At 42.5% G+C, this 27,568-nt stretch overlaps 1 protein-coding gene across 2 annotated transcripts; it reads right to left on the bottom strand.

The window, feature by feature from the left end:
* Window positions 1-9,466: 9,466 nt before the first annotated feature.
* LOC111143323 (COP9 signalosome subunit 8) lies at window positions 9,467-26,578 on the bottom strand. 2 transcript variants are annotated; one of them, XR_002640320.1, is made up of 10 exons: window positions 26,418-26,578; window positions 25,296-25,366; window positions 23,901-23,949; window positions 22,562-22,694; window positions 17,794-17,901; window positions 15,647-15,709; window positions 14,581-14,628; window positions 13,673-13,871; window positions 10,835-10,955; window positions 9,467-9,631 (listed from the first exon to the last, which is right to left on the bottom strand). XR_002640320.1 is itself a non-coding variant. In XM_022496988.1 (8 exons), the coding sequence occupies exons 1-8, from the start codon at window positions 26,493-26,495 to the stop codon at window positions 13,792-13,794; spliced, it is 630 nt and encodes a 209-aa protein (XP_022352696.1). In that variant the 5' UTR covers window positions 26,496-26,578; the 3' UTR covers window positions 13,491-13,791. The 2 variants fall into 2 exon arrangements, 1 of the variants encoding a protein (XP_022352696.1); XM_022496988.1 differs by lacking the exons at window positions 9,467-9,631; window positions 10,835-10,955 and having other exon boundaries at window positions 13,491-13,871.
* Window positions 26,579-27,568: the final 990 nt, after the last annotated feature.

Below are 27,568 nucleotides of genomic sequence, written 5' to 3'. Positions count from 1 at the left end.
TGGACATTGGGGAGGGTATGTGCTATGGTGAGTGCTGTGAAGTGTGTAAACCTGGTGACTCACAGACCTGTAACCCTGGGGCTAATAATATATTATATGTTTATAAAAAATTTTAAAAATATTAAAAAAAACCCCAAATGATTAGCCAAGACAATATCGATAATGTAAGACAGTGGTTAAAACTTAGAGCCTCCTCATCTTTTGAAATCGGTCCACATTAAAGTGCCTCAGCAAAACTGAAGCAGCTGAAGACACATTCCCATATTTCCATCCACATTCTTTGTGTTTATGGGGAAATGGGCTCAAAACCCTGGGTAGCAGTCTGCTAGAAATCTAGATTTTAAGGGAAGGTATCCAACAGCTCAAGGCTCCCAGATGGAATTGAAATTTCTTGGAACATTTTCCTTTGACATCCTTCAGTGCCAACTTCACAACCAAACTAATCCCATTTTTAAATTATGTTACTTAATTCACAGGGGATAACTGCAAATGGGTTTTTATCTCTGTATGGGTTATCATGCACAGAGCATTTTGCTGGCTGTCCTGAGTTGCTCTTCTTAGAGACTAGACACAGGCATACAATGAGGAGAATGTTATTAAATCAAAATGGTTTTTTGGCGATTCCCCCCATCATGAGACTCACAAGTGGAAAATGGTCTGGTTCTTCTTTTATTCAGAATGAAATCTTTTCCTACAGCTCCACCCAGGAGAAAAATCATGATTCATATCCAAGATGCACAGACTCTGGTCAGGTGGGTGCACACAGTGTGATCATTCAAGTTCACTTGTTTCTTAAAAATCTGTCTGAAGAACTCCTGGTTTCTCACTGTCTCAAATGACCCAGGAGTCTCTGCCAATCATTGAAATCAAGGAAATTTCCACGTTGGTTTTAGCTTGTCTTTTGATATTTAGATAAAACTGCCCTGTCTTTTCCACTATGGTGTGAAAGCTTCCTTTACTCTGAGAAACAACAAAATCAGAGGAAAGTTATTAACTTTGCTTAATAGTTAACCAAAAAAAAAAAAAAAAAAAAAAGAAAAGAAAGAAAGAAAGAAAGAAAAAGGAGGGGGATCATATTAGCAATAATCAGAGTTACTAACTCCATCAAAACTGGAAACTTCATCTTGCTCACACTGTGGTGTTTTCAGTGGTTCTCAAGGAAGAGGAGAGCTAAGCATAGCGCTTGCTAGCAAGGGGCACCTACTCCAACATATGAGCTGCCCCAGCCAAGGGACCATAGCTGCCTTTGCTCCCTTGCTTCTCCATGCAGTCTAACTGTAGGCTGTTTAAAAATCCCTAAACACACAGAAAGTGAGGAGACTCCAGGAAAACTGCTAATCTCTCCCGGAGGTTCTATCAGCCCTGACTGCTGTAATCTGGGTGGATGCGGGCAGAAGGGATGTATGCTGTCAGGTGGAGATGAGGTAAGGGGGAGGGAAGACCGGGAAACCATCCCCAACATAATCAGTGCATGGACATTCCTCCACATGTCCCTGATGGGGGTTATTCAGCTTAGTTTCCATCATATCTGACCGGTAGGACTCATCCCTGTCTCTCAGAGGATCCCGACCCCTGCTGTCCAATATTCCCCAGTCACACATGGCCAGTGAGCACTTAGAAGGTGCCTAGTTCAAACCGAGTTACACTCTAAGGGTAAAATCCACGTGGGGTTGCAAGACTTAGCATGGAAGAAAGCAAAATATCTCATTTGTATTTTTTTAAGATTTTATTTATTTATTTGTCAGAGAGAGAGAGAGGGAGAGAGAGGAAGCACAGGCAGACAGAATGGCAGGCAGAGGCAGAGGGAGAAGCAGGCTCCCTGCTGAGCAAGGAGCCCAATGTGGGACTCGATCCCAGGACACTGGGATCATGACCTGAGCCGAAGGCAGCTGCTTAACCAACTGAGCCACCCAGGCGTCCCTCATTTGTATTTTTGATACTGATGACACGTTGAACTGATAATACTTTGGACTGGGCTGAATAAGCTGTGTTGTTAAAATTAATATCATCTGTTTTCCTTTTTCACTTTTTTTTTATTGCAGCTACTGGAAAAATTTAAAGTCACATATGTGACTCACCCTCTACTTCTATTGGACAGTGCTGGTCCAGACAGAAAGCTCTTCTTTGTGTTGAGTCAAATCTAGCCTTTCCTAACCTTTTCCTGATTTTGTGTTGGGAACCCACAAGCAATACTCATCCATATGACAGTCCAGTATCTGAAGATACCATCCTCACCCCATCTTTTCTCCTCATGATAGATAGCGTTCCTTCCAGGACATGTCAAAGAGTACTTAGCCAAAACATGACAAAGAGATTGCTGCTGTGTTGCTGGACAATTTCTCTCATAAGCCCAGGTGACCCTACTGGGCTCTCCAGGGAATACAACTTTGATTTTACAGGGCTGTAAGATATCTGTCCACTTATCAGTGGTGGGTCATTATTCAGAGTTTAACCTGCAGAAACTAAAGAATGAGTAATGTTCTTTATAATCTTAGGTGAAGAGCAGAAATTCCATAAGTACATCTCTTGGAGTTGGGGTAAGGACTTCTGACCATGCTTTGTCCTCAGGCTCCTTCCCTCCTGCTTCTGGAGACACAGCCTCATATTAGCTGTGGTTTGGTTCAGTGAATACTCTGAGTCTTGGAAGGAAACATCTTACTCACCAAGCAGCTGTCATGAATCTGGCATGTCCCCTGGGCCTTGAACAGGACATTCCACTGTTCCATTGGTTAGATACTTTGGGTAAGGATTTAGAATCAATGAAATAACTTAAATGAATGAAATACATGGTCATGAACCCATTGCCACATCTTCTCCTTTTTTGTAGAATGGATCCCTTATACTAGACAGGCAATGTTCTGTAGGATTCATGGTCAGTAGGTATTTTATATGGTCTTTGAAGGTAGTGTTGGAGAAGACTTCATGCAGATGGAAGGCAAACCCACATTTAAGTAGATGTCATTGCCAGGAAGGCTGCAAGGTGGAAAGGGCCAAGGTAATCAAATCAGCTTGCTACCAACTGGTAATCTGATTTCTTTCAGGAATGGTGCCATTAGTGATGCCTCAATGTCACTTTCTGCCAGTGCCAGGACAGCAAACAGTGGGATCAATGTCGGTGACAGGGAACCCCTGCCACCCAACTCAGGCATGTCCTCCATCCCTGCCACAAAGGCCACTCCATTTTTGGGTCCATTGTGCCAGCACTGGGGTGACTGAAGAGAGCCTGGCAGATATCCAAAAGAAAAACGATCTTGTCCACTTGGTATTAGGGATTGTCCTCTCTGTTGGGTGCTTTCTGTTGGGCATTAATGTATGTATTTGCTATGCGTTCACTCCCTTAAATCCAGCCATGTATCACTTTCCCAGACTTCATCTCCAGCTTTCCAATTTTGCTCCTTTTGGGCCCCACACCAACAGCCTAGCCACGTGTCACTGTCATAGTCTTTGCTGCAGGCTTCTTCCTTCCAAGTCTGTGGCCAAATGCAGTGCTCAAAAATTGGCCTGCTGGGAGAATTTCCCCTCAATGGCTATCTTTTATGACCACAACTAAGTGGTCAGAAATGTGGTAGCTGTGCAGTTCTGGCATCAACATGGCAGGGTGACCTATTTGTGAGGCAGGCTTGGGTTTTTGCCTCCTCCAGCAGCTGGTCAGAAGACACCTCCCATAAAACTATAGGCATGAATTGAGGGAGAGGTTTTGGTACAATAGAGGTAGGAGATACGTAAGTCTGGGTCACCTGTTTAATTTCCTTGGACCCCTTGGACCTGCCTGGACCTGATATCAAACTTCCCATTTTCATTGAATGACAACTTACTGAAACAACAATTCTTCTGATCTGAGGGAAGTGAGCTATAGACCATCCACTGAGATTGGAATTTTAATGACTATACTTTTCTTTTCGAGAGATTCTTGTTCTTTTTCATATATGCCAGTTATTTTCTTATGTCTCTTCTTCATTCTTCATACTTTCAATACCTTGATTTCCTTAAGTATATTTTAAAAATATATTTGAAATATAAAATAAAATATATTAAAATATATTTAAAACAAAATATATTTAAAATATATTTTATTTAAATTTTTTAATAAAATAACCGTATCTTAACATATTGAACATAGTTTAACATCTAAAACATTTAAAATTTTATGAAAATTTAGATACCTAATGCCTTTGGGGGTTTAGTCCGCAGTTTTTAGTTTATGCTGATTCTTGCTCATAATGGCATATTTATGGTGTTTTAGTTTTTGATTGTGAATTTATCTTTCTTAGAACCTTATCTGTGGCAAGTCATTCAGGCCTTGAGCTGAATTTATTTGGGCCGGTATTTGCTGTTTCTTCTGCACAGTTTCTGGGAGGAACTATCGAATGCCCTTCAGACAGACTTGGGCACTCACACTCCCTATTCTTACCTGCTCCCCAGCAGCAGCTCCTTCTGTGATAGGATTTTTCTGGAGTCTGTCCTTTGAGGGTGCTGTCTTTAAAGTGTCCTACTTTATGTGTGTTTGCTGTGCTTGCTTATCTAATCAAACATCAGGTTTTTTGTCCTGCTTCCTTCACATCAGTGGCACAAAATAACTCGGCTTCTGGGCTATCAAGTTTGGCAGATGCCTCCAGAGCCGATGAAGGCTCCAGAGCAGGAGACTAGTTGTTTCCAGCCTTTGGCCATGTCCCTTCTCCTCTGCCAGCTCATCACTGTATATTAAAAAACAATTGTAATGCTCTACACAGCATTTTATTTGTTCTAGGCTGAGACGTTTTCCCCGTTTAGTTAAGCATGTGGTGGAAACAGATGGTTCACACTAAATTTCAACATGAGCTTTTAACTTAAAATCTACAATCCATCTGTATCTTTCTTCCTTCTTGAACAACTCAATGATTTAGGATTATCACAGTGGGCGAGAATAATTCCTAAGTTTGGAGGCATTTCGTTTTTAGATGGCTCTAACTTAAACAATTCCCAATTAGAGAAAGGGAGTATCAGGATCTTCAGGAGACTTTTCAAGAACCACTAATACACAGATAATTAAGTGCACACACAGATACATCTCCTACTTCCAGCCGAGATAGCATGGAGCAAGAATACCCTCACAGCAAAGTGCACAAGCAGCCCCCGTCATTGCTTCTAGAAGCATTCTCCACTAAAGGATGTAGGGATTTCAACTGTCATGTGCCTGATACAAAACTGAAGAGAGTATGTCACTTCTGTGATATTCATGTCAAAATGTATACACTGGGGTGCCTGGGTCACTCAGTCGCTTAAGTGTCTGACTCAGTTTCTGTTCAGGTCACGATCTCAGCATCATGAGTTCAAGTGCCACATTAGGCTCCATCAGTGGGGAGTCTGCTTGAGATTCTCTCCCTCTCCTCTGCCCCCATTTACACATTCTCTAAGATAAGTAAAATGTATTTTTAAAAAATGTATATCCTGGGAGCACCTGGGTGGTTCAGTCAGTTTAGCATCTGCCTTCAGCTCATGTCATGAGCTAAAGCCCCGCATTGGGCTCCTTGCCCGGCAGGGTGTCTTCTTCTCTCTCCCCCACTCCCTCTGCTTGTGTTCTTTCTGTTGCTATCTCTGTCAAATAAATAAAATCTTAAAAAAAAAAGTATATCCTGAATCTACTAATGAAGCAACAGAAAAAACCCAAAAGAGGGACATCTAAAAAAATAACTGGCTTGCTCTCAGGAATACCAAACTCCCAAAAAACAAAGAAAACTTGAAAAAATTATGCAATGAATGCATTCCATATATTAACAGTATGGGGCAAAACAATTTTGAGAATCTGGGTTCTCATTGATGAAATCATCTTATAAAAATAGCTCTAATATTAGTGAAAAGTACATACATACGTAGTGTAAATAATGTTTATACATATTTTGTTCTAAATAAGCTTATTTTCTGAAAACAAGGACATCTTCTTCCATAACTATAACCATTTGATGATTTTTAAAATCAACAAAATCAAAGAAATTAATGTTGAAACGAAGTTTTCTAATATAAAAGTTGGGAAATTTTCTGTAAAGGGTCAGACAATATTTTACCCTTTGCAGGTCAGTCTCTGTCCCAACTACTCAGTTTTGCTTTGTGGTGTGAAAGCAGCTATAGACAATACATAAATACATGGGCATGGCTGCATTCCCATAAAACTCTCTTTACAAAAACAGCCAGTAGCCTGGTCTCAGCCAACAGGCTGCAGTTTGCCAACCGCTGATATAATTGATAGTTTATTCAGATTTCATCAATTCCTAATGGTGTCTTATAATCTACTTTTATTACAGTACTGCAGTGAGCTGTTGTGCCTTTTTAACGTCCTTTGATCTGGGACAATATTTTAAGCTTTTTCTTTCATCAAATTGACAGGGTTGCCCAAACCTTCAATTTATAAATAAAATAAAAAAATAAAAAATAAAAAAATAAAAGCACCTGGGTGGCTCAGTCAGTTAAGACCTGCCTTTGGCTCAGGTCATGATCTGAGAGTCCTGGGATCGAGCTCCACATCAGGGTCCTTGCTCAGTGCTTCTCCCTCGCCTGCCGCTCCCCCTGATTGTGCTCTGACAAAGAAATAAAATCTTAAAAAAAAAAAAAAAAATGCAACACCTGGGATATGTAATAGGATGAGGTGTGCCTGTAGTGGTAGCTCCTTCTCAGACAGTGGAACATATTTACAATATGTTTATCCATTTGTTCAATCCTAGAACACTCACAAAGTCTTTTCAGAATTGCTAACCTTTATTTTTGCAAAAAAGAAAACCAGTTGCTGGAGTTCAGTATATGTTTAGAGTTATTTTCGTCTTGAACTTCAGGACAGTCTAAACAGTGTTGTTCAAAACTTACCTTAGTTACATCCCTTACCTTCAGGGAAGTTATGTAATTTATTGAAAACAGAGTTTGGTTCATTCCCCCTTCCTACAATCATCATTTAATTTCTTCTTTGAGTACATGAAACAGTCACATAATCCCCCAAGTCAGAACTGTACAAAAGGGAAGTGACAGCCCCCAGCCCCAGGATTTGTTCTGTCCTCCCCACCTCATTCCCTCCTATACACTGAAAGCAAATGATTTCATATTCTGACTTCCCTTCTGGTCCTTTTCCCCCCAGTGATGAGCAAATACATGCATATTTTTTCTCTTACACAAAAAATAGCATACTCCAGGCATTTTTATGTCTCCCCCCGCAATAGTGTGTCCTGGAAATTGGTCTGTATAAGGACCTGCATTATTCTTTTTATAGATGTGTAGGACTCCCTCACATGGATGTACATCATTTACTCACCCATACCCTTGTGTATAAGCATTTGGGTTATTCCCAGTATTTGCCAATAAAGAATAAGGCTGTAATAAATAACCTTGTATATGTGCACTTTTTTTTTTGTGGGGTTGAATCTTCAGAATAAACTCCTAACAGCTGGCTTGTGGGGGAATACAAAGCATATGTATTATGTGGTATATGTCATTCTTAGATGTTGCCAAACTCCTCTCTACACGGATGTCCCAACTTGCACTCCCACCCACAAAGCACAGCAGAATCAATTTCCTGAGTCTGGCGACAGAAAACATTGTACACTCTTGAGGTCCTGCCACTTCCATGGCTCACAAGTACAAATTCAGTGTTATTTTAAATTCCCACTTCTCTTATTATAACTGAAGTTGAACATCTTTTCATGTTTAAAAGCCACTTTGTAATTTATGCGAATTATCTGTTCATGTCCTTTGTCATTTTTTTCTATTTTTTTAAAATTCCCTCAATTATTTTTTAAGATACTTTGAGAGAGAGTGACAGTGAGTGAGCGAGTGCGAGCACAAGCTGGGGAGAGGAACAGAGGGAGAGGGAGATGCAGATTCCCTGCTGAGCAGAGAGCCTGATGTGGGACTCAATCCCAGGACCCTGAGATCATAACCTGAGCCGAAGGGCAGACACTTAACCACTGAGCCACCCAGGTGGCCCTAGTTCCCTAAATTTTTTAGAATTCTTTATATATGAACAATATTACCAGCCCTTTGTGTTGTAAATATTTTGTCAGCTGTCAGATGTCTTTTTAAAAAATGTTGATTGAGGTACAGAGGACATGCAGTGCTGCATTTCAGGTGTACAACACAGTGACTTGACAGTTCCATACATTACATGGTGCTCACCGGGATGAGCGTGACCCCCATCTGTCTCCACACGTCGTTACTGCAATATTCTTGACTATATTACCTACGCTGTACTCATCTCCAGGATTTATTTATAACTAGAAGTTTGCATTTTGTTGGGGGGTGGTGAGGAAGAGAAAAAGATAGAGAGCATGTACACCGGAGAGTAGTGGGGGGAGACGGAGAATCTTAAGTAGGCTCCATGACCAGCACAGAGCCCGACACAGGGCTTGATCTTACAACCCCAAGATCATGATCTGAGCCAAAATCAAGAGTCAGACGCTTACCTGACAGCCACCCAGGCTTCTCTGGAAGTTTGCACTTCTTAGTTCCCTTCAGCTATTGCACCCATCCCCTATCCCCATACCTCTCCCTTCTGGCAACCCATTTGTTCTCTGTATTTACCTTCAGTTTCTCTTTCTGTTCAGGTGTCTTTATAATTTGCAGCACTTCTAAGTTGTCAAATTGGACACTTCAATAGCCTGAATTCTGAGACACAGAAGCTTTCCTTTGCCGAAATTCTACCAGCCTGGTTTCATTCTTTTACATTAAGATCCCTGATCTACCTGGATGTTATTCTAATGATTTATTTCTCCAAAGGCTAACCAGCTTTCCCAGAGCCATTTGTCTGAAAGTCCACCTTTCTCTCAGTGACCTGAGATGCCACTTTTATCATACGGTAGGTACGTTTCTGTATGTATTCGAGTCTCTCATCTCTCCAGATTATTCTGCATCCACTGTTCATGCTCTGGTGTCGTGATGTTTTAACAAGAGGCTTTAGATTTTGTTTCAACGTCTGACAGGGCTAGTGCCACCTCCCACCCACCCCGATGCCCCCACTGTAGGTGACTCTCAGTTGTTAACTTTCATTGCCTTTCATTTACAATTTATAGATTTAGAATTATATACTCCTGTTGCCTCCTGCAGTGGGAAGAGTAATGGTTCCCAAAGATGCGGATGTCTGAATCTCCGGAACCCGTGAATACGTTGTCACATGAAAGGGAAATTAAGATCATCAGCCTATCTTAAAATAGGGATCCTGGATTCCAGGTGGGGCCAACATAACCGCAGGGGTCTTCCATGTGCAAGGAGGAGGCAGCGGTGAGCCCCGAAGAGGGGACAGTGTGAAAGAACCTGGCGCAAAGCTGCTGGTTTTGAAAATGGAGGCAAGGTCAGGAGCCAAGGTGCGTGGGTGGCCTGTGGAAGCTGGATGGGACAAGGAAACAGACTGTCCGCTGAGCCTCCACACAGGAAGGCAGCGGTCCTGCTGACACCTGCCAGCCAGACCCAGCTCAGATGCCTCGACTACGAACCACCAGTGTTGTTGGAAGTCATTATGTTAGTGGTAACTCAGGGCAGCAATAGGAAACCTTGTCCATGAAACGTGCTTCTCGCCTTCAAGTCCACTGTGTGGCATCAACAGAGCGGCACCTGCTTGCTTTTGGATGCTGATTGCACTTATGTAGCTTCTCCAACTTTTCCACTTACCACAGGAAGGCTGAAAGAGCGAGTGTGTCTTATAAATGGCAGTCAGGATTTTTTTTTTCTTTCTTTCAACACTTAAAAAATGCCATTTTATCATCCTCTGGCTTTACCATTGCTTCTCTGAAGCCCCCCCCACCCCCGCCCACTACTCCACCCCCCCACCCCCACCATCACCCTCCTTCATGCTTTTAATACGCTCGCTTTCATTTTCAGTAGTTTCCTAGGCAGTGTCAGGGTGTGGGAGGTTTGTTTTGTATTCATCCTGTGTGGAGCTTTCTGACCCTGTGGCCTGATTTCTTTCATCAGTCTTAGAAAGTTCTTGGCCAGTCCTTCCAAGTATTGTTTTCCTGCTTTACTTTCTATTCCTTGGATTTCTACCACACACCTCATAGACTTCTTTGCTGTTTCGTCTCCAACACTGTTTTCAGTAAGTTCCACTGTTTACTTTCTGTTTCTGCTAGAACATATCCTGCTGACCTGTCCTCCAGCAGCTTAACTGTTCTACTCAGGTTTCTGCTGACAGGCACCCCCACTCCCTCCCGCCCTGCGTGTTAACTGGAGCCCAGCACAGCAAGACGGGAGGAAAACGAAGCTGTTTCCCAAAGGTTTTTTCTTTGGACTTGGCCTCATTTCTTCCTACCTAAAGCAGCCTAAAAGTTCACCAGATGCTTTGAAGGGTAAGCAGCTGTGTGGGTCAGCCCTTTCAAATGCTCAAGTGCTCCAGGTGGTTGGCCCCCAGCAAGGTACCCAGCCCCAACCAGCAACCACCTCCCGAAGCTGCTGCACAAGGCCCCCTGTGTTCTTTGCTCACTCAAACACGTGGCCTTCGGGCCTCCTCTCTTGAGCTCCTTGACGCCTGTAACCAGATTTCTTCCCACGCGGCCACCTGTTTGTAGTCCTTGGTACAACTGGCATCGGCCTCAGAGTACTTCTGCCCAGGAGCAAAGATCTTCCTGTGCTCACTGCCAACTCTACCGCCCTCAGACTCTTCTCAGCCCATTTATTCTTGAAGGAAACTCACTTTTTTGCCCTGTTAAAATCCCCCACATCCTAGGTCTGACTGATTGATTCTTGGTGGGGCTTTTAACTTGTTCACCAAATACCCACATTTCATGGAAACGGGCAGTTAAATCTACAACCTTGGTTAAAGTCCCATTCATTTTGGGGGAGGGGTTTGTTTTGACAAAAACCTTTGTGGTGGAAGCTACATGCTTACCATGCCATCCTGGCAAGCTCACTTGTCCCACTGTGAGTGATGTTAAGGACAGATGGATTCAGGTGTTTCAGCTTACATGTAGATGGGCCATGTCTCTCAATCCCAGGAACACAGAGTGGCACTGGGAAGAGAGAAACAAGGAAAGAAGAACTAGCAATCCATGCCACTGCAAACTGGTTACAGTGGGCAACCACAGCTCAGTCTCACTGGGGTCTTTTTTTAGGAGTCCGGAAACCATCTTCCCAAGCCATGGAAGGCAGTGTTAATCCCTGGATCAGGCCTCTCTCTGTTGAAGGGCTGCTCGGGGCTGGCTCCCCCTTACCCAGGTTTGTGTGGGCAATCCCTGTGGCATGGAAAGCATAAGGACCACAGCAAACACGGCAGACATATTCAATGCGTCTAAAGCAGGGTGCCGTCAGGCTACACCCGTGTGCAACTGGCAGTCTAGGCAGGAGTCAGGGCACAGAGACAGGCTGATTTGATGCTCACTCTTGTTTTCTCAGCCCGTGGTCTCAGCAGTCATTGATTCTTTCTTAGATCCTTGAGGAAATGTACTACGAAGTACAGATTTTCTATCTGCAGAAGGTAGAATTCTTCGAGAAAGTATTTTCTACCATCAGTTGTTTGATTACTTTGCATGTTCAATTTTTTTATTTTGGACATCACTAGGACATGAATTCATTTAGTCTGAAGACTGTTAAGTAAATATAGGGGAGATGGAATCAAGCACATCCTGAATTTCCTGTATAATGACGAGGTTATCTTAGTATTATAATTATGATCTTGGGGTTAAAAATATAAACACATAGACAGACTTTTCATAAAATTTGTCTCATGTTTGGCCGACGGGCGCTCCTTCAAGTTGGCTTCTATGAACTTCTGAAAGAACCCTATGAGACTGAAACATTCCTGAACCTGGGACATCTTATACTGGGGATCAACCTGTACAATTATTTCCCCAGACTAGCACCTACTTTGAAAATAAGTTCTGATTCTGCTTAGTGAAGCTGGAGTTCGGAGAACACAATCTGGGCATTATTGGTTTTCACTAGTGCTGGTTGTAATTATTCTAGGCCTTTTTAGTTGGACAGAACCAGGAACTACTTATACTTTAGAAAGAAAAATAAATCATTTAAGGCTTCTATGTGAAATTTAAAATTACGAGGTTCTAGTAAGATTACCTCATTTCTAAACTGTTTTATCCTAAAATATACTTTTACTAATAGTGATGATATCAAAGCATTTTTTTCAAATTAGCCATGAAACCATATTCAGTCGGCTGACGTCTTTGTGTCCTCAGTATATATCCCAGTGACAATGCAAAATCAAGTCACTTGAAATAATTACTGCTTCACAATGTGAAGTTCACTGACTGCCTCCTCCTTCCCCATAAAGAGCGATTTTTACTAGTTTTTGGTTGATACTTCAATGGTTTTCCTGAAACACTCTCAAGCACGTGTATCCACGGAACCCTTTTTCCCCCTCGAAGCAATGGTCTAAACTCCTTCTGCTTCCTCTGGTTTCACTGTGGAGATCACTGTCTCCGTCCAGAGACCTCTCTCACACTCACACCTCCAGGAGCTGCACGGTACTGCACACTACCCACCGTGTCGTCACCTTGTCCCCTATTAATGAACATCTGAATTGATTTCAACCATGGATACAACCTGTACTTAATACCTGGAAGTTCAGTAACTGGCACCATCACTTTCTAGCTACTGATCCTCTTGCTTCTTGAATTTCCATTTCCTCCACTGTAAAACAAGGGAGTTTTAACACTGACTTATACAATGGAGTTCAATAAAATGTCAATTCAAAAGATATTTCCACAACTGTTAACAATAACTGAAAAATGTATTTAAAATGAGCGAATCTATGAATCATGTAGTCAGCGCCATACACACCACTTCTATTTAATTGGGTAATTCATAGCTCGAGGGACAATGACAAACTGGAACGTACCCACAGAAAGACTGGAGAGTGAAGAAACGTCTAGAAACTATTGCAGATGAAACAGCTGATGCAATTAAATATTTATTGAACAAATGCAGAATAAATGAAGCAAGGGGGGCTTTTAACCTGAAGATACAATGAACGCCCCCCAATATTTAGAGGGCATCACACGACAACTGAAAGGCTTGTTCAGTGTTTCTCCAAAAGGCAGAACTTGCACCAAATGATAAACAGAAGCAATCTGTATGCCCCAGGATAGTTGAACAAAGTGGATCACTTATTGTAATAGCTTCTCTGCCGGTAGAATGCATTCCACCCTAGGTTTCCCTTCTTCTGAAGGGAACATACATTGAATACGTCACCTGAAGGTCTTAAATAGTTGCCTTTTCAGGGCAAGCCCTCCACTGTCAGCAATGGATGTACTCCTACTGTCAGGAAGAAATGGGCAGTTCATAAATGGGGTTTACTGAGGAAATGGTCTTTGGTTCCTCAGCTATGCTTCAGCCTTCTATAGGAGTGATGTGCAGGAGGTGAGGAGAAAGGAGAGCATCTTCTCTGAAGGGGGTGCCTCAGAGTCCCCAGCAGCTCAGAGACTGCCTCTGGGGACTCCTTCTCAAACCCCAATGAACCACTGTAATGAGCCATGGGTGCAGAGGGGAGTGTGCAGTACGCTGGGGCAGAGGGACAAACAGCTGACAACCACTGACTACACGAAGCAGGAGAGCTGTACTTTATAAGTCACTAGGAAATATAAACTGCATAATACTGACGGGCTCCATCCAAACTGTCCAATATTACAAAAGGAGAATTGCTTCAACAACTATTCCGTATAGTGTTTAAGGACAAAATATATATAATACTTTATATATGTATTTTATCACATACTCAGTAAGGAATGCTGAGGTGCTTCATCCGTCCAAGAAATTGAAAATAAAAATTTTACATTTCTCTATCTGTCAGTATACAGGATTCCGAAGGTGGATCTTGAACTCAGAATGATGTTATCAGTTTTCGAGGAAAGCCACATAATCGGTCAGTCTGGCTAACTGCTGTTCGTTGGGGATCGGGGGCACTGGGGCAGGCTCTGCGTGTGACATGGAGAAAGAGACTAAAGTCAGACCCCTGGGGAATGGCGCATTAGCCCTGCCACCCTCACCCTCCAATGCCTGTTCATTTAACAAAAAGGAAACCTTCTTATTGACTTGGGACATTTTTGAATAATAAGCAGAGAAGTCTCAACTTTGATGAGTTTTCCTAAACTGGGAGGAAAGGCATGTCTGGCTTTGCCTAAGTTTCCACATTAACTGCAAAATCTCTCTTGAGAGAGCACAGCTCTTGTTGGAAGGACACCTACCCACCTACCCATGTGACACGGAACTCTGGGAAGAATCACCCAGTATTGATCATGTGCCAGGCACTGCTCTGTTAAACTGTCAGTGAACAAAAGGCCCCAAAAGAACCATCACCAAGGAATTTAGTTCTAGCTTTTAAGTTAGCACATGTCAGCCAAGGGATGCCTTCCGAGTTACCGCTGGTGGGAAGGCCTATCACGGCTTCGCTACACGACACCAACGAGGCTCTGTGGCTGGGCCAGAAGGTGTCACAGCCTCAAGGGAAGCTCCAGAAGGGAACCCACAAGCTCTCCCTTTGTAATCAAACAGGTTATAAATAGCCAAGTACAGAATTTAACCTCTTCGTTGACAAGGTTAGAGCTAAGAAAAACCAAAACATGTGACAAAAAAGAAATAAAGAACAATGAAACACCTTTTAAATGAACATATAAAAATACATACCTGATAAGGGAATAAACCGGTTAAAAGATGCATCCAGGGCCCCTGCAACTAAGTAAAATTAACAGCACAAGTTATAGGAGTCATACTGAAGAACTTTCACACAGAACATGTCATTTTTAACACAGTGGCACTTATGACCTTTTACTACTTCTCAAACAGTTAACAATTATTCTCTATTATGACTACATGAGTTTTCTTCTTTCTACAGCAGTTTTCTCTTAGCAGCTAAACCCACTGGGACCGTGTCTAACCACTTCCTGTACCTTCACAGGACAGAGCCCATCAAAATTTGAGTAATTCTTCACTGTGGGGTCAACAATGTCTAAACAACAGGAATTCAGAGCAGACTGGATTGAAGGAGGAGGGCTGACAGGTGTGGGCGTTAAGCTCAGCTTGAAAGATCTGGCAAAAAAGGACATTCCTGCCAAGCGGGAGAAGAGACCTCCAAGCAGGAATGAGCATGGCTCGCTTCAGAAGGACGACTGAGGGACTGGGAATTCAGATGGACATGAGGACAGGTCAAATGATTTAAGTCAAAGAGCTTAATTTTGTGCAAGTTAAAGCCACTGAGATCTTATTTCAGAAAAGAGTGTACATATTTATAGTACAATGAGAAAAGGGGGGGTATGTGAATAAGATTTATTTTTTAAAGGTAATGGTTTAGGTATTATGGGTAAACACGCTATGGCTCCATAAATAAAAGGATGGGAGACTGAGGCTTAGCAAAAATTAAGTTATAGTAAGGATTACGAAAAACCCACATAAAATAGGTTTTTACACAAGGATGATGAAAAACCCATATAAAGGAAAAACCATAATAAAGATTATGAAAAACCCATATAAAATAGTTTCCTACACAAGAAGTACATTTAAAAAAAAATTAAGGTACAACTAGGTGATCTTTAAAATCCTTTCTACTGTGTCTATCATTGCATGTCTGTATTTACCCTGAGTAACTTTCAATTTGCTAGTACAGCAGAACCTTATCAAAGACTCAAAGGCAGAAGAGCCTGAAGCGGGCTTAAAAGAGGTCAGTGGGCATACGTGGACGAAGAGCTCCACCTACCTGGCTTTTTGGGCATAACCATTCTTGTGGTGGAGTCGGCTTGCCATCCTTGTTCTAATATACCTAAAAAACGTGCAGTTTACACACAAATGAGAAATAACAAAAAACTCCTATAGTTTTCATTTACAAGATCCACAATCTGTCAATGACACTACTTGTATGGAAGATCTGACAAGTGCAGGTTATCCTACAATGTGTATTTTTTTCTAGAAAAGTAGATTATAGATAGCATTCTCAGGTGAACTTACTTTTGAAACATTTCTGAAACACGTATCAAAGCCATTTTTCTCTCTCAGGCTGAAAGAAGCCCTAGCAGATGAGCAGTCTTCTGTAAAGTGTACATTACGGTATTAATCTACTTAGTATGACTAAAACAACATCCATGTCCCTAAGGAGGACGTACATGACACCGCCTGTACTTGCTCTATCAGTATTGACAGAGCTGATCCCACTGACAAGAACAACCACTCACACACGCAGAGTCCTGGACAGCAGGCACCGTTCCATGGCGATCATTTCAGGGCACCATCACACTACTCTATAAAGGACACAGGACCATCATCTAACTGATGTGGAAAATGGAGTTTGGAGAATTCCAGTGACATGTCCTCGATCATGAAGTTAGCATGGGGGTTGGGTAGCGGAGTCCCACCCAGGTAGTCATTTAAGAATATGGCTCAGGGGATGTTATCTGTTATGTAATAAACTGTGGATCAATGTCAAGATGATTTAAAACAAATGTCTGTTGAGTAACCAACAGTATTGATTTACTCCAGGAATTTTCATTAACCTGCCTGCTATGCATCTAAAATTGTGGTAGGCTTGGGAAACTGAAGAACAAGATGTGGTCTTTACAGGGTTCCTATTTTAGCCAGAGAATCAAAAATGCCAATGATGGTATAACAATGCTATGAGGCACAGACAATGTTCTATAGCAATTAACTGAGGGGAGGAGCTAGTCTGGCCATCACCTAAGGAACGACAATGCAAAAGCACGACTGGAGACCAGTGGGTAAGAAGAGTTACTGGTAAGAGAAGTTACTTCTGTTAACAAGAAAACCACAGGTCCCAATATCAAGAATATCAAGGAAAACACACGGGCTGAAAAGGGACAGGGGGAGAAGACTGCCTTTACCAAGTATGGGGGAAATGAGGATTTCCACATGTGAGGCATGAAGTCAATTAGGATTTTCTTAAAAAAATACATTTATTAATATGTTGATTTTCAGAAGAAAAGGAGTAATTTAAAGAAGTTACAAAGTTTAAACTCCCAGTCATGAATATAATGCTACTCGCCTGGCATACTTACAAAAGCAACTAATTTGTATATCCTTTACTTCCTTGCTGCTCGCATTTCCCACTGCTCGTAAGACCAGGTGTACTCAGAGCTGCATGGGGCTGTCTCAAGGACCTTCCTCTGCCCCCTCAGTGTCCCTGACTTTCAGTAACTCTGCTCCCACCACATCCCTCCCTGCCCTACCCACTCCCAGTCAACAGCAGCTCTGAGTCCCCTTGCAGGGCATCATGTTGGGAAGGCACCCCACCATTTCATAGGCCCACCGTTGACGTAAGCCTTCATCAGAGTTCTTAGAAGTAAAAATAGAAACTACTCAGGGATCAGGCCTGGGAACAGGATAAAAAATGACTACAGGAACATCAAAGAGGTTCCAATAAAGAAAGAGCTAGAATGATCACATGCGACAAGGGTACACCTCACGGACCTAGCCAAATGTTAACTTCATAAAAATGGCAAAGTACTCCTTTGCAAATCTCATGTTCTAAGATACCATTAACTGCCTCTGGCAAAAGTGCTTTCAAAGTAAATGAGGAACTGAATCTCTTATCCACACGCAGAAATCCGAAAAGTTTTTCTTGGAACTCATTTGGTGGCAAAAGCAGTTGTGAGGCCCTGTTAGGTGTGGATCGGATGTCTCCTCATACCATCGGGCGGACACTCATATCGGCCGCTGCCCAGCAACTGCTGGGCCTGAGAACAGCCTGGTTCCCGGCCCAGCCCTGCCAGGGGTATGGTGCCAGGCAGGTTTCATATCCCCTTTCCAGGGAACACTGCCTGAATTCCCAAACCAACCTGTTCCAACAATGTACACTTCCACTTTTGTTGAAAGTAAACAGCGAGCCCAAATTACCTTTCACAGCCTCTTCCACAGGGAGGCCAACAAAGGCTGCGAAGTCATCAGCGATGATGGAGGTGTAGGCTTGTGAGACCAGGGCGAAGGCTCTTCTCCTCGTTGCATCTGTGGTGGGAGTGGAGGGGTGGCAGACAGTGAACCAAGAGAGCTGGTATTTTTAACACACAATTAAGTTACATGATTGTCCCTGTCCAAATTTTATAAGACTAGGTCGACCCACAGGTTTCTATGTTCACATAGATACAGATACAGATACACGTGCCTGGCATGAAAGAGGTGCTCAGATATTGCCGAATAAACAATCAATTCCTTGTACTTCCTCACAGACAGCAAGTCTCTCTTGGAGGACAATGAAATATACAAAGAAGGAGAACAAGTTAATTTACATAAGACCCAAACTCTAAGAAAATTTCATTTAAATGTATTTATGCACTTGGTATATAATTTTTTAAATTTCTTTTTTAATCCAACTTACAAACACTGGACTGAACGGAGCAGAAATGATCTACTTCGGTAATCAGTTGTCCTTTCTGAGGAGGGTCTCTGATCTAAGATCACACCTCGGAACTGCAGAACAAACCTTGTAACTAGAGCTCTCTCCTGTTAAAACCACAGGTCCCAAACACCGAGTCAGCAAATGGGAATTAAACATAACACAGTTTCAACCTCCCGTAGAAAATACAGTCGTAAGAGGTCAGTCAGGAATCTCCTGATCCTGTGGAAGGGGTAATCTATCACCTGGGCCTCCTTCCATCCCCCCCAAAAGGAGAAGACTCCCCACTCTTAGGGAAGGTGACCTGGCCTGAAACATCTCTTCCTTTTCTTTTGCAATAACACCCCTGCCCCACATTCCTTCCTATGATAACCTGACATTATGTACAACTCCTCAGAGCTCCCATCTACTTGCTGGATGGGATGCTGCCCAATTCACGGACTGCTTAATAAAGCCAATTAGTTCTCCAAGTTTACTCAGTTGAAGTTTTGTTAACACTAACTTTCGAAGCTGCTCTGAACTCTTGTCTTAATTTGGGTTCAAATCCCAAGGTCAAATCCTAAATGAGCCTAATTGGGGTGGGGGGTGCTGCAAACAATTCCAGCAACAAAACCTCCCTAGCGATGACATGTGGGATTTCCCCAGGCTTACATTCCCACACTGACTATTCCAGAGGAATATCATGAGGAAGAGACAGTAAGTCAAGGGTAGGAACTGAGGTCCAGCTAGCCTGTCTTCCTACCCACTACTCTTTCGGGAACATAAGGGCTCCTTCATCTGGCTATCAGCATGCTTAAAAATATTCTGGATTTTACTTTCCACATTCAACAGGCCAGTGTTTTTGTACAGTACAGTCCCATGCTGAAAACCCTCCCTGCATTCCTGGGACACTGCCTGACAACTGCACCCAGCTCCTTAGGCACCCTTTCCTCCCAGTTCGGCCCCTGGCCCTCAGACAAGCCTCACTCACACCTTCTCATCTCTGGGCTTTGCGTTGATGCTGTATGGTGTCTGCTCTCTACAACTCCTAGGTCTGTTTACAAACTCCTCCTGCAGAATCAAGGCTCACTGCCATCTCTGGCCTTCTCTAAATTCACAGCACTGTTTATACTACCTGTTGAACAAGCATGCTTCCACCACCTACAACACACTGCCCCACCCCTCCCCACTCCCTTCACCTCAATGATCCCTAAACTTCTCTAGAGGAGAAAGACTATCCTCTGTATCTTTATACCCCCACCCCCACAAAGAGCCCAGCCTCTCTAAGGAAGTATGTGCTGAAGACATGCTTGTTGACAATATCACAGGACACAGCCTTTGGCTTTGTTCCCTCATATTTCTTAAAGATCACTGACATTCCATTGCATTTCTCCACTGCTCACAGAGCCTGATGTCCTCACCAGCTTCCGCTCAGCCAGCACTGCTCCTCCTCCCAAGCCCTCAGTCAACTCCTTCCTTCTTCCTAAGGACTGCTCAGCACATGACTTTACTTGGACTTGAAAACATCTTAGCAGTAAGGGAACTTTCCCTTACTGAAAGCCATGGGCACTCAATGAGAAAGAACCAAGAGCAACAATGGAAAAGGGAAATCCAAGTGTGCACCAACAACTATACCCATTTGGAAAACCTACCATATTTTAAAAATATTAACTTGAGTTCAAGCACTCTGGTCAGATTTTCAGAATTGAGAGGAGATGGGGAGTAGTAGAAGAGAATGAATGGAATGAACGGAAGAGACACACAGATGGAGAGGAGAGAGGCAGAGAGACAGGCCTGGCACACAGAATAGAAGCAAGCACACAGGGAGACAGAAGTGGGTAGGCAGAGGAAGCAAAAACACAGGTTGAGAGTGTTCCAAAGGGTCAGTGAGAGGCCACGAAACTGGGGCTGCTTTTAACCACTCAGGGACATTCTAGTCACTTTGTTACCCATAAGATCTCTGAAATGTGTCAGTTCATGAGGGCATGCATTAGGATGGCAAGCTGGAAAGGGGAATCAACTGAGCCAGCACTGATATCTGTGGCAGCTCATCACAGGACAAAGTCCTGGGGAGATCCTAAAAGAATGCTCACTCTGTTGTGTAAGAAATATCTAACCATGCTTGCTGTCTACCAGGAGCTGCTGGTGCTAGTGCTACAGACGGAGGGCAGGTGAGCTGGCTGCCATGCACTTTCTAACCCACCTCTGCCCTTCTACTCCAGGGAGTCTGGACCCCACCACCTGTGGCACCTGCACCTTCCTGCCTGGTGAGTGGGTCCATGGTCGTGGGAATGCACTTCCTCTGCGCCCTCCCTGCCTGGCTCTAGATGATCCACAGCTCCTGGGGGCAGCCCCTTATGTGACCTTGTTAGCGTGCGTCCCTTGCCTCCTCCCTTTGGGCCTTGAATGAGAACGGCTACTGTCCACAGCCAGCCCCTGGGTGCTGTTGGGCCCTGTTGGCTGCCTTTAGAAACAGATCTTTCACTAGCCCCTCTTCACTTAAGCCATTTACAATTTTCTGGTAGGACTGTGACTAATTCAGAATAGAAAAGGAAAAGATCTGAGAATGTGACTGTTCTTAAGACAATCTAGAAAACTAAAAACTTGTAATACATCAAAAGGGAAAGTATCAAATTTAGCAGTAATTCAACTCTATTGTAAAACTCCCTTTATCAGGCTTCATCTTATGGAGGGAAATGCAGTACCATTTGTGAATCTGGGGATTTGCAAAATTCTCTGGATACAGTCGCAAATATGACAGGTGAACAGATGAGTGCTTATACATATTAATTAATTAAGCACATCTAAGTGCTTATACATATTAATTCATTTCTAACAACCCAAGGAAAATACTACTTATGATCTCACTTTACAAATGAGAAAAATGAGGTACAGAAGGGTCACTCAAGTGGCAGAACCAGGATGTGAACTCCACAGGTATGGTTTCAGAGTCCAAACTCCCCCATTTTGTGCTCCACGGCCTTCCAGAGGCTGGCTGGACTGCCTTCAAAGAAGTACTGAATCTAACAGAGCTGGAGGCAGAGGCAGTCCTGGGAGGAAACAGGCTACACCCACTAGGGCACACAGGGAATATCTGCTGCGTGAGTCAGGAGATCTGAGCCCTGGTCCTGCCAATGACCCCGCTATATGGTGCTGGGAAATGGCCCGCGGCCTGTGCCCTCACACCACAATCCTAAGACTGAACCAAATACCACAAAAACCCACCACCACAGTCTTTTCTCTCCTGGACTTACGTGAAGAGGGTAAGGCGGTTTTCTGTGGAAATATCTGAAACTGTCCCTCTTATAACTGAGCAAACTTATACCACACTCCTCCCTCCCTTCTCACCCACCAGGGGTCTGCACTCCTGCTCACTTCCTTTGTATTTAAAGTAAGTGCCTCCTGTTGTGTTCCTTACATTGTTCTGTTTTATGCTGCCACAGCTTTACCATCCCAAGAGAAATTAGGTACACCTGAGAAGCAACCCTCACCTTCACATCTCAAAAGATGATACCCTTGCCAGAATAATGAGCAGTTACTCAACAATTCCTGCTCACTGACCCCTCCAGAGCAGGAAGGCAGACAGCCAAGGCAGGTATTAGCAGCAACAAGGTAACAGTAAGAAATAAGAAACTGAACAACATAAAAAGACACTGAACAATATAAAAAGCGATCAGTATATGAATTTATAAAAAAGAGTGAATCGGCAAAGTCAGGGGCAGGAGAAACAGAGAGAGAGAGAAACTGGCAGTGTCCAGTTTCATCGTGGGATCAGCACTATGTCACACAGGCTTGGGATTCTTCAGAGCAATTAAAAAACATCTGAGCATCTGTGTACTGAACTGACTAGTTACAAATCCAGAAGCTGGAAACAACCCCTGTCAAAGCATGAAGTCAAGACTCCAAAGTACAGTCTCTACTTTCAAATACACGGGGTTTAAAATCTTCACCACCCCATACCTTGAGCTTATTAGAATATTACAAGATTTCATTTTAGTAGCAAAAAATCCTTTTACTGTCAAGAGCGATTTCACTCTAGAGCTAAAGACAATGAAGCCCTTAGCTGGCGAAACGACCTCAAACAAGACGAAATGAAGAGGTATGGTCACAGCAAATCCTCACAGGTGAAAAGAAGTATGATTATAGCAAATCCTTACAAGAGTTTTGAAAGCTGCCCAATTCACATTCTCAGCAGAAAATATCTATTTTTTTAAACACATCACTGACTTACTTCAACATTGCAGCACTCAGAGAACAGGTCTAATTTTACTCTTAACCACGAAGAAACACTACCTCTAAGTGCTTCCATGATTGGCTGGACCGTCTCAGACCACTGGTGTGCGTTGATGGTCGTATAGATCCCAGGGAAATCTCTCTGCCAGATTCTTTGTCCTACTGACCAAATTCCCCCAAGTTCAGAATTTGCCTGCAATAAACACCACTGCCTTTGAGGATAGTCACTGCACAGATTTACCAACAACTGTATCTTAAAACATAAATTCAACATTTCTCTTAAGAGGTATAATTACTTCTTCAGCCCAATCACTATCAAAAAGGTTTTTAAATGCTGTGGACAGTAATGCAAAATTTATTTATATGGCTTATATAAATTTTTATTATAACAGAAAATTAAAGCATAAAACAATTGTCCAAAAATATTTCAGAATTAAGTCTGAAAATTAATTTTCTTAAAACAGTTTTTCAGAATATTGTATTTGTATTTCATGTATACATACACGTGATAAACGTTACGTAGACTATTCATATATATATACGAGCGTAAAATATACAGACATGTTTTGGGGGCAAAAGTAATAGCAAAATGACTAAAATAAAGACTGTCAATCTAAGATGTCACACCCTGTAGCCTTTCCCAGGAGAGAATTCCCACTAACATCACTGAAACTATGAGAGTAATTCATAGTTCTTTAAGTCAACGAAGCTGGAGGAACATTCCAGTATTATTTAATAGGATATCTGGAGAAGAAAAGAGAATAAAAATACCAAAATGAACTACTGCTAAATATCAATAAAGAACAGAAGAATTCAAGTGAATTCTTGGTAATATTCAGTGAATGTTTAAAAAATTCACTTTGCATTTATGCTAGAAACAGGGAATCCCATGAAATTAAAAACGTATTTCATTACACTTCGGAAAAAACTTTTAAAACATTATTTCATCTAATCTCCTATCCAAACTAAGAAATCTAAAATCCTAATTAGTAAAAATAATCTTAAAGCTGTGGAAACCGTTTTTCGGATATTCTTGGGAATGATACCAATTTCAAAGTAAATACCATTACTGCATAAATCAGTTAAAAAAGCAAAACAAAACACAAACCAAACCTTTACTGAAAGGTCTCAGCTGTTCGCTGGGCAAAGTGACACAAGAAGCATCTTAATAAATGTCATCAGCAGAAGCTAAACACAGATTTCTTTACCATCCAAGGGAAATTAAATTTCTGATTAGAGGAATTTGTAGATCTGCTCTTAAACTCTAATACCAGTTTAGTATCTATTTCTGTGAACCAAGGGGGAAAGAAAACAGAAACTTTAAAAATTTTAGAAGGTTGCCATTTAAATGAATGCTGTTACTACATTCAAGTAGTACGATATATTGACGACTACTTACAGATTTTATAGCAGGTGGTATCCGTTTCCAAAGATATCTTGCATTATTCCTAATTTACATCCCCCCGAGAAAAAAATAGGTAATTAAAAAAAAAATCACCTCAGTAAATGTTTAACATTCCAGATCTCACTGCAAACACACAGAAATATATTTTAAAATACTCACTATTCTATAGAATGAAACTTAGTTTTATACTAATTTGTCCAGGGGAAGTAAGAGTAACTTTACAGATAAAAAGACATAAAATACTTTCACCAAAGTAATATTCTGCCATCTTCAGTGAATTTTTAATTAACGACCTAGATCTTAAGTTAAGGTAATGGTACACTAAAAACACAAACACTTAAGTAGATAATTTCTTCATATATAAAAATAAACAAATTTCTGTTCAAGGCTCTGGAATTCCCTGACAATGTATGTGATACACAGTGCTTGTCTCCTTATCATGAGCCCTTCTCTGACCAATGAATGCAGAGCCACCAAAACTTCAACGCAGTTTTTAAGAGTCTGAAAACTTGGAACTACAACAAACATACAATGATCAGGATTACAAAAATGAAACCGACAGCACATATGATGTATGTCTCACAGGAACTGTGGGTTAGTTTTTTAAAAGACACGAAACAAAAAGGTTGAAGAGACTCTGCCAACAACATTTGACAGTAATCATTGATGGTTTGTAGCACAAGGGACTCCTGAATATTTATGCTTTCTGACTTTTCTTCAATGAACATGAATTAGGAATAAGTAAAAAAACACCATTTTTCAAAAAAAAATCTCGTATGTGTTGTTAATTAAATTTCTCTTAGTTTTCTCAATCTTCCCTTCCAGTTTCTCTTGATCTACTGAATACATATGAAATTAAGTAGAAGCCATATGAAAGTCTTATAAAGACAAAAAAAGGTCAACAGAATTAAAGGAATTTATTGACACTGTAGTTTCTCATAACAAATTAAAATGTGTGGGCGCCTGAGGGGCGCAGTCAGTTAAGAGACTGCCTTCAGCTCGGGTCATGATCCCAGGGTCCTTGGATGGAGCCCCACATCAGGCTCCCTGCTCAGCGGGGAGTCTGCTTCTCCCTCTGACCTTCCCCCTTATGAAATGCTCTCACTCTCATTCTCTCGCTCAAATAAATCAATAAATAAAATCTTAAAAAAAAACACACACTAAAATGTGTTTTTAGAGAATATATATAAAACAAGTGTATCTTAAAAACACTTGGCCTAATCATAGTTTAGGTCACAATTCAATATATGAAATAAGTGTATTAAGTATTACAATAGAAGATACAGCTCCTTGCGGATTATGTTTTAATGATGTCTTTCCAACGGGAGAGTTATTTCTGTACAATCCTGACGAAGTTGTTGCTCTTGGCTTCAGGTAGAAGATACTTACATGTCATTGTGGAGCAGATACAAAGCTAACAGCTGACCATACACTGGGGGAGTAGCAATTCCTCCAGGAGCCTATAAGGCCAAAAACAAAAAAGCCTTACTACTTATATCTACACTTAAAAAAAAAAAAAAAGAATTTTACTAACATTAATCTAAAAAATAAGCCTATTTTACAATACTTAGTACTACAGATGTAGAGAGAGCTTAGAGAAGTACAAAGCACTAAAAACCAGTGTTAAGTTTAGATCTGCCATCAGCTGTGATTTTTCTCTCCCTTCGAAGTTGTCTTTATATGCACAAGAATATTTAAATGGGATTCCTTTCCCAGTTCTCAAATTCTTAAATGGGCTTACTATTAAAAGAAACAAACATTTCCAACAAATTCTTAAAGCACTATGATTCTGCCCATTGTATCAAGTATGCTGACTAGCTAAGTAATGAGTGATGAACAGAAAAAAAAAAATCACAGCCAGTGTTACAAAGACATTTCTCTCTTCATTCAAATTTGATTTATTCAGAAAAGATCTATTGTCTATTAGTGAGCTGCTGCTTCTGACTGTTGTCTCCTTCAGTTAATTTTTTATACTAATGTTATACATGCTTTTCCAGTGCCTTTCTAAGGAAAAAAAAACCTCAATTAACTTTTAACAGCTGTATGATATAACTTTCCCCAGTCTTATACAAGACAGAACGGTAAGCTTAGGTGGTGACATTATGAGACTAAGGACTTTCTGAATTGATAAAAGGTTACTCCTTCTTTGGTCTGTGTGTATGCTCGCACAAATGTCTTTAATAAAATCCACATTCCCCTGCCTCCCACCACATGGGGAGGAAAGATGCCCAGTCTAATTAACACAAGAAACATACTGGAAGATGTCAGGAGCAAAGATGCCCAGGGTTTTCGGACTCACTAGCTGAGAACAAACAACAAAAGGCTCCCAGCGAGCTCGGGGAGACGAGGCCCAGACCCGCAGCCCTCGGAGCGGACCCCGGAGTCCCGGGATCCCCACGCCCAGCTCCCACGCCCGTCGCGAGCCCCGCGGGCCCTGTTACCCTGGAGACTGGCACCGCCCCGGGGCCGCAGAAAACCCAGCGGTTCTCCCTGCGAGACGCGAACGGCTACCTCGAGCTCCTGGTTCTCGCACTGATCCAGCAACTTTTTGAAACTAAAGGCACTTTCCGCCATCACCGCTACTGGCATCTTCCCGCCCGGTCCCGCCGCAGCACCCTCACAGAAGCAGACCCCACACTATCCCTCGGGCCGTCGCGCCCGCAATGACGTACAAGGCCGCCGTCGCCGTCAAGCGCCCCGGCGCAGGTGCGCCGTCGGTTCCGGCGCGTCGTCGGACGCCGCTGCGCACAGGAAGGGTCGCTGCCGCTCTGGCCCGCACTCTCGGTGCTCTGGAGGACTCGCCTGGCCTCGCGGGAAGCGGCTTCCGGAGCGCGAGGCCAGAACAGAGAAGGGAGGGGTGTGCGCAGGTTCCCGGACAGCTCGGAGTCTCGGCGTTAGAGCCTGACACGCATGCGCACTGCGAGGAGCAAGCCTCGCTTGGGGTTCTGGGGATACTCGCGTCCTGGCTCGCGCCCCTCCTGCACCTCCAGACTGGCGTGCTCTGAAACCGGTCAGGTGTGGGCTTCAGCCCTGGAGCGAGCGGGTCTGGACGGCTCCCGGGCTTGGGAGTTCGGGCCCCAGGTCGTCCCGGCCGCTCCCGCCGCCCGGCCTCCGTGGGTGCTTTTCGCCCGCAGACGCTCTACTGTGCAGTTAGTTGCGTTGACTTATTGTCGTGTTGCCCTTCTCGAGACTGCCAGCGAAGAAGCTTCTGTTTGTGTCCTGCTGCAGGGTCAGCTGCACAACCTGTGGGCCCAGAGCAAACTGGAAATGCAGGAGCCCCGTTCAAAAAATGGGGAGGGTGGCATTGAGGGTAATATAATGTAAAGCTTTGTCCTTTGCAGTGTACCTCAGTTTTTCATAGTGCTTTCATAGTACTTTTTGCTATTTAATATGACTCTAAGTAAAGAAAAATTAAAATTTTAAATTATTAGCATGAATCTTAATATCCATGTTTATATGGTGCAGTGCCAGTTTAAAATTCAAATATAAGTGCGTTTAACGCCTATGTGGCAAAACAGAAATCACGCAATTCCTATTTCATAGGAATTGCTCATAGATGCACATGTATGTTGTTTTTATTAAAACCATGAAAATGTTGCACAAACTATTTTCATGCCCTTCATTTCAGGCGCATACTCTCCCAGCACTTTCTACCTTCCGCA

Source organism: Enhydra lutris, unplaced genomic scaffold, assembly GCF_002288905.1.
Source record: "Enhydra lutris kenyoni isolate GAN:26980312 unplaced genomic scaffold, ASM228890v2 scaffoldscaffold1, whole genome shotgun sequence".
Classification (NCBI taxonomy): domain Eukaryota; kingdom Metazoa; phylum Chordata; class Mammalia; order Carnivora; family Mustelidae; genus Enhydra; species Enhydra lutris.
This window is presented reverse-complemented; position numbering and strand designations above follow the sequence as displayed.

What these genes read in the sequence shown, in the direction of transcription:
- LOC111143323 (XM_022496988.1), bottom strand. Translation starts at nt 26,495, where the DNA reads ATGCCAGTAGCGGTGATGGCGGAAAGTGCCTTTAGTTTCAAAAAGTTG. An exon ending in TGTGGAAGAGGCTGTGAAAG is followed by an intron (nt 15,710 to 17,793) that starts GTAATTTGGGCT and finishes CACGTTTTTTAG; the next exon opens with GTATATTAGAACAAGGATGG. An exon ending in CCGGTTTATTCCCTTATCAG is followed by an intron (nt 13,872 to 14,580) that starts GTATGTATTTTT and finishes TGTCACACGCAG; the next exon opens with AGCCTGCCCCAGTGCCCCCG.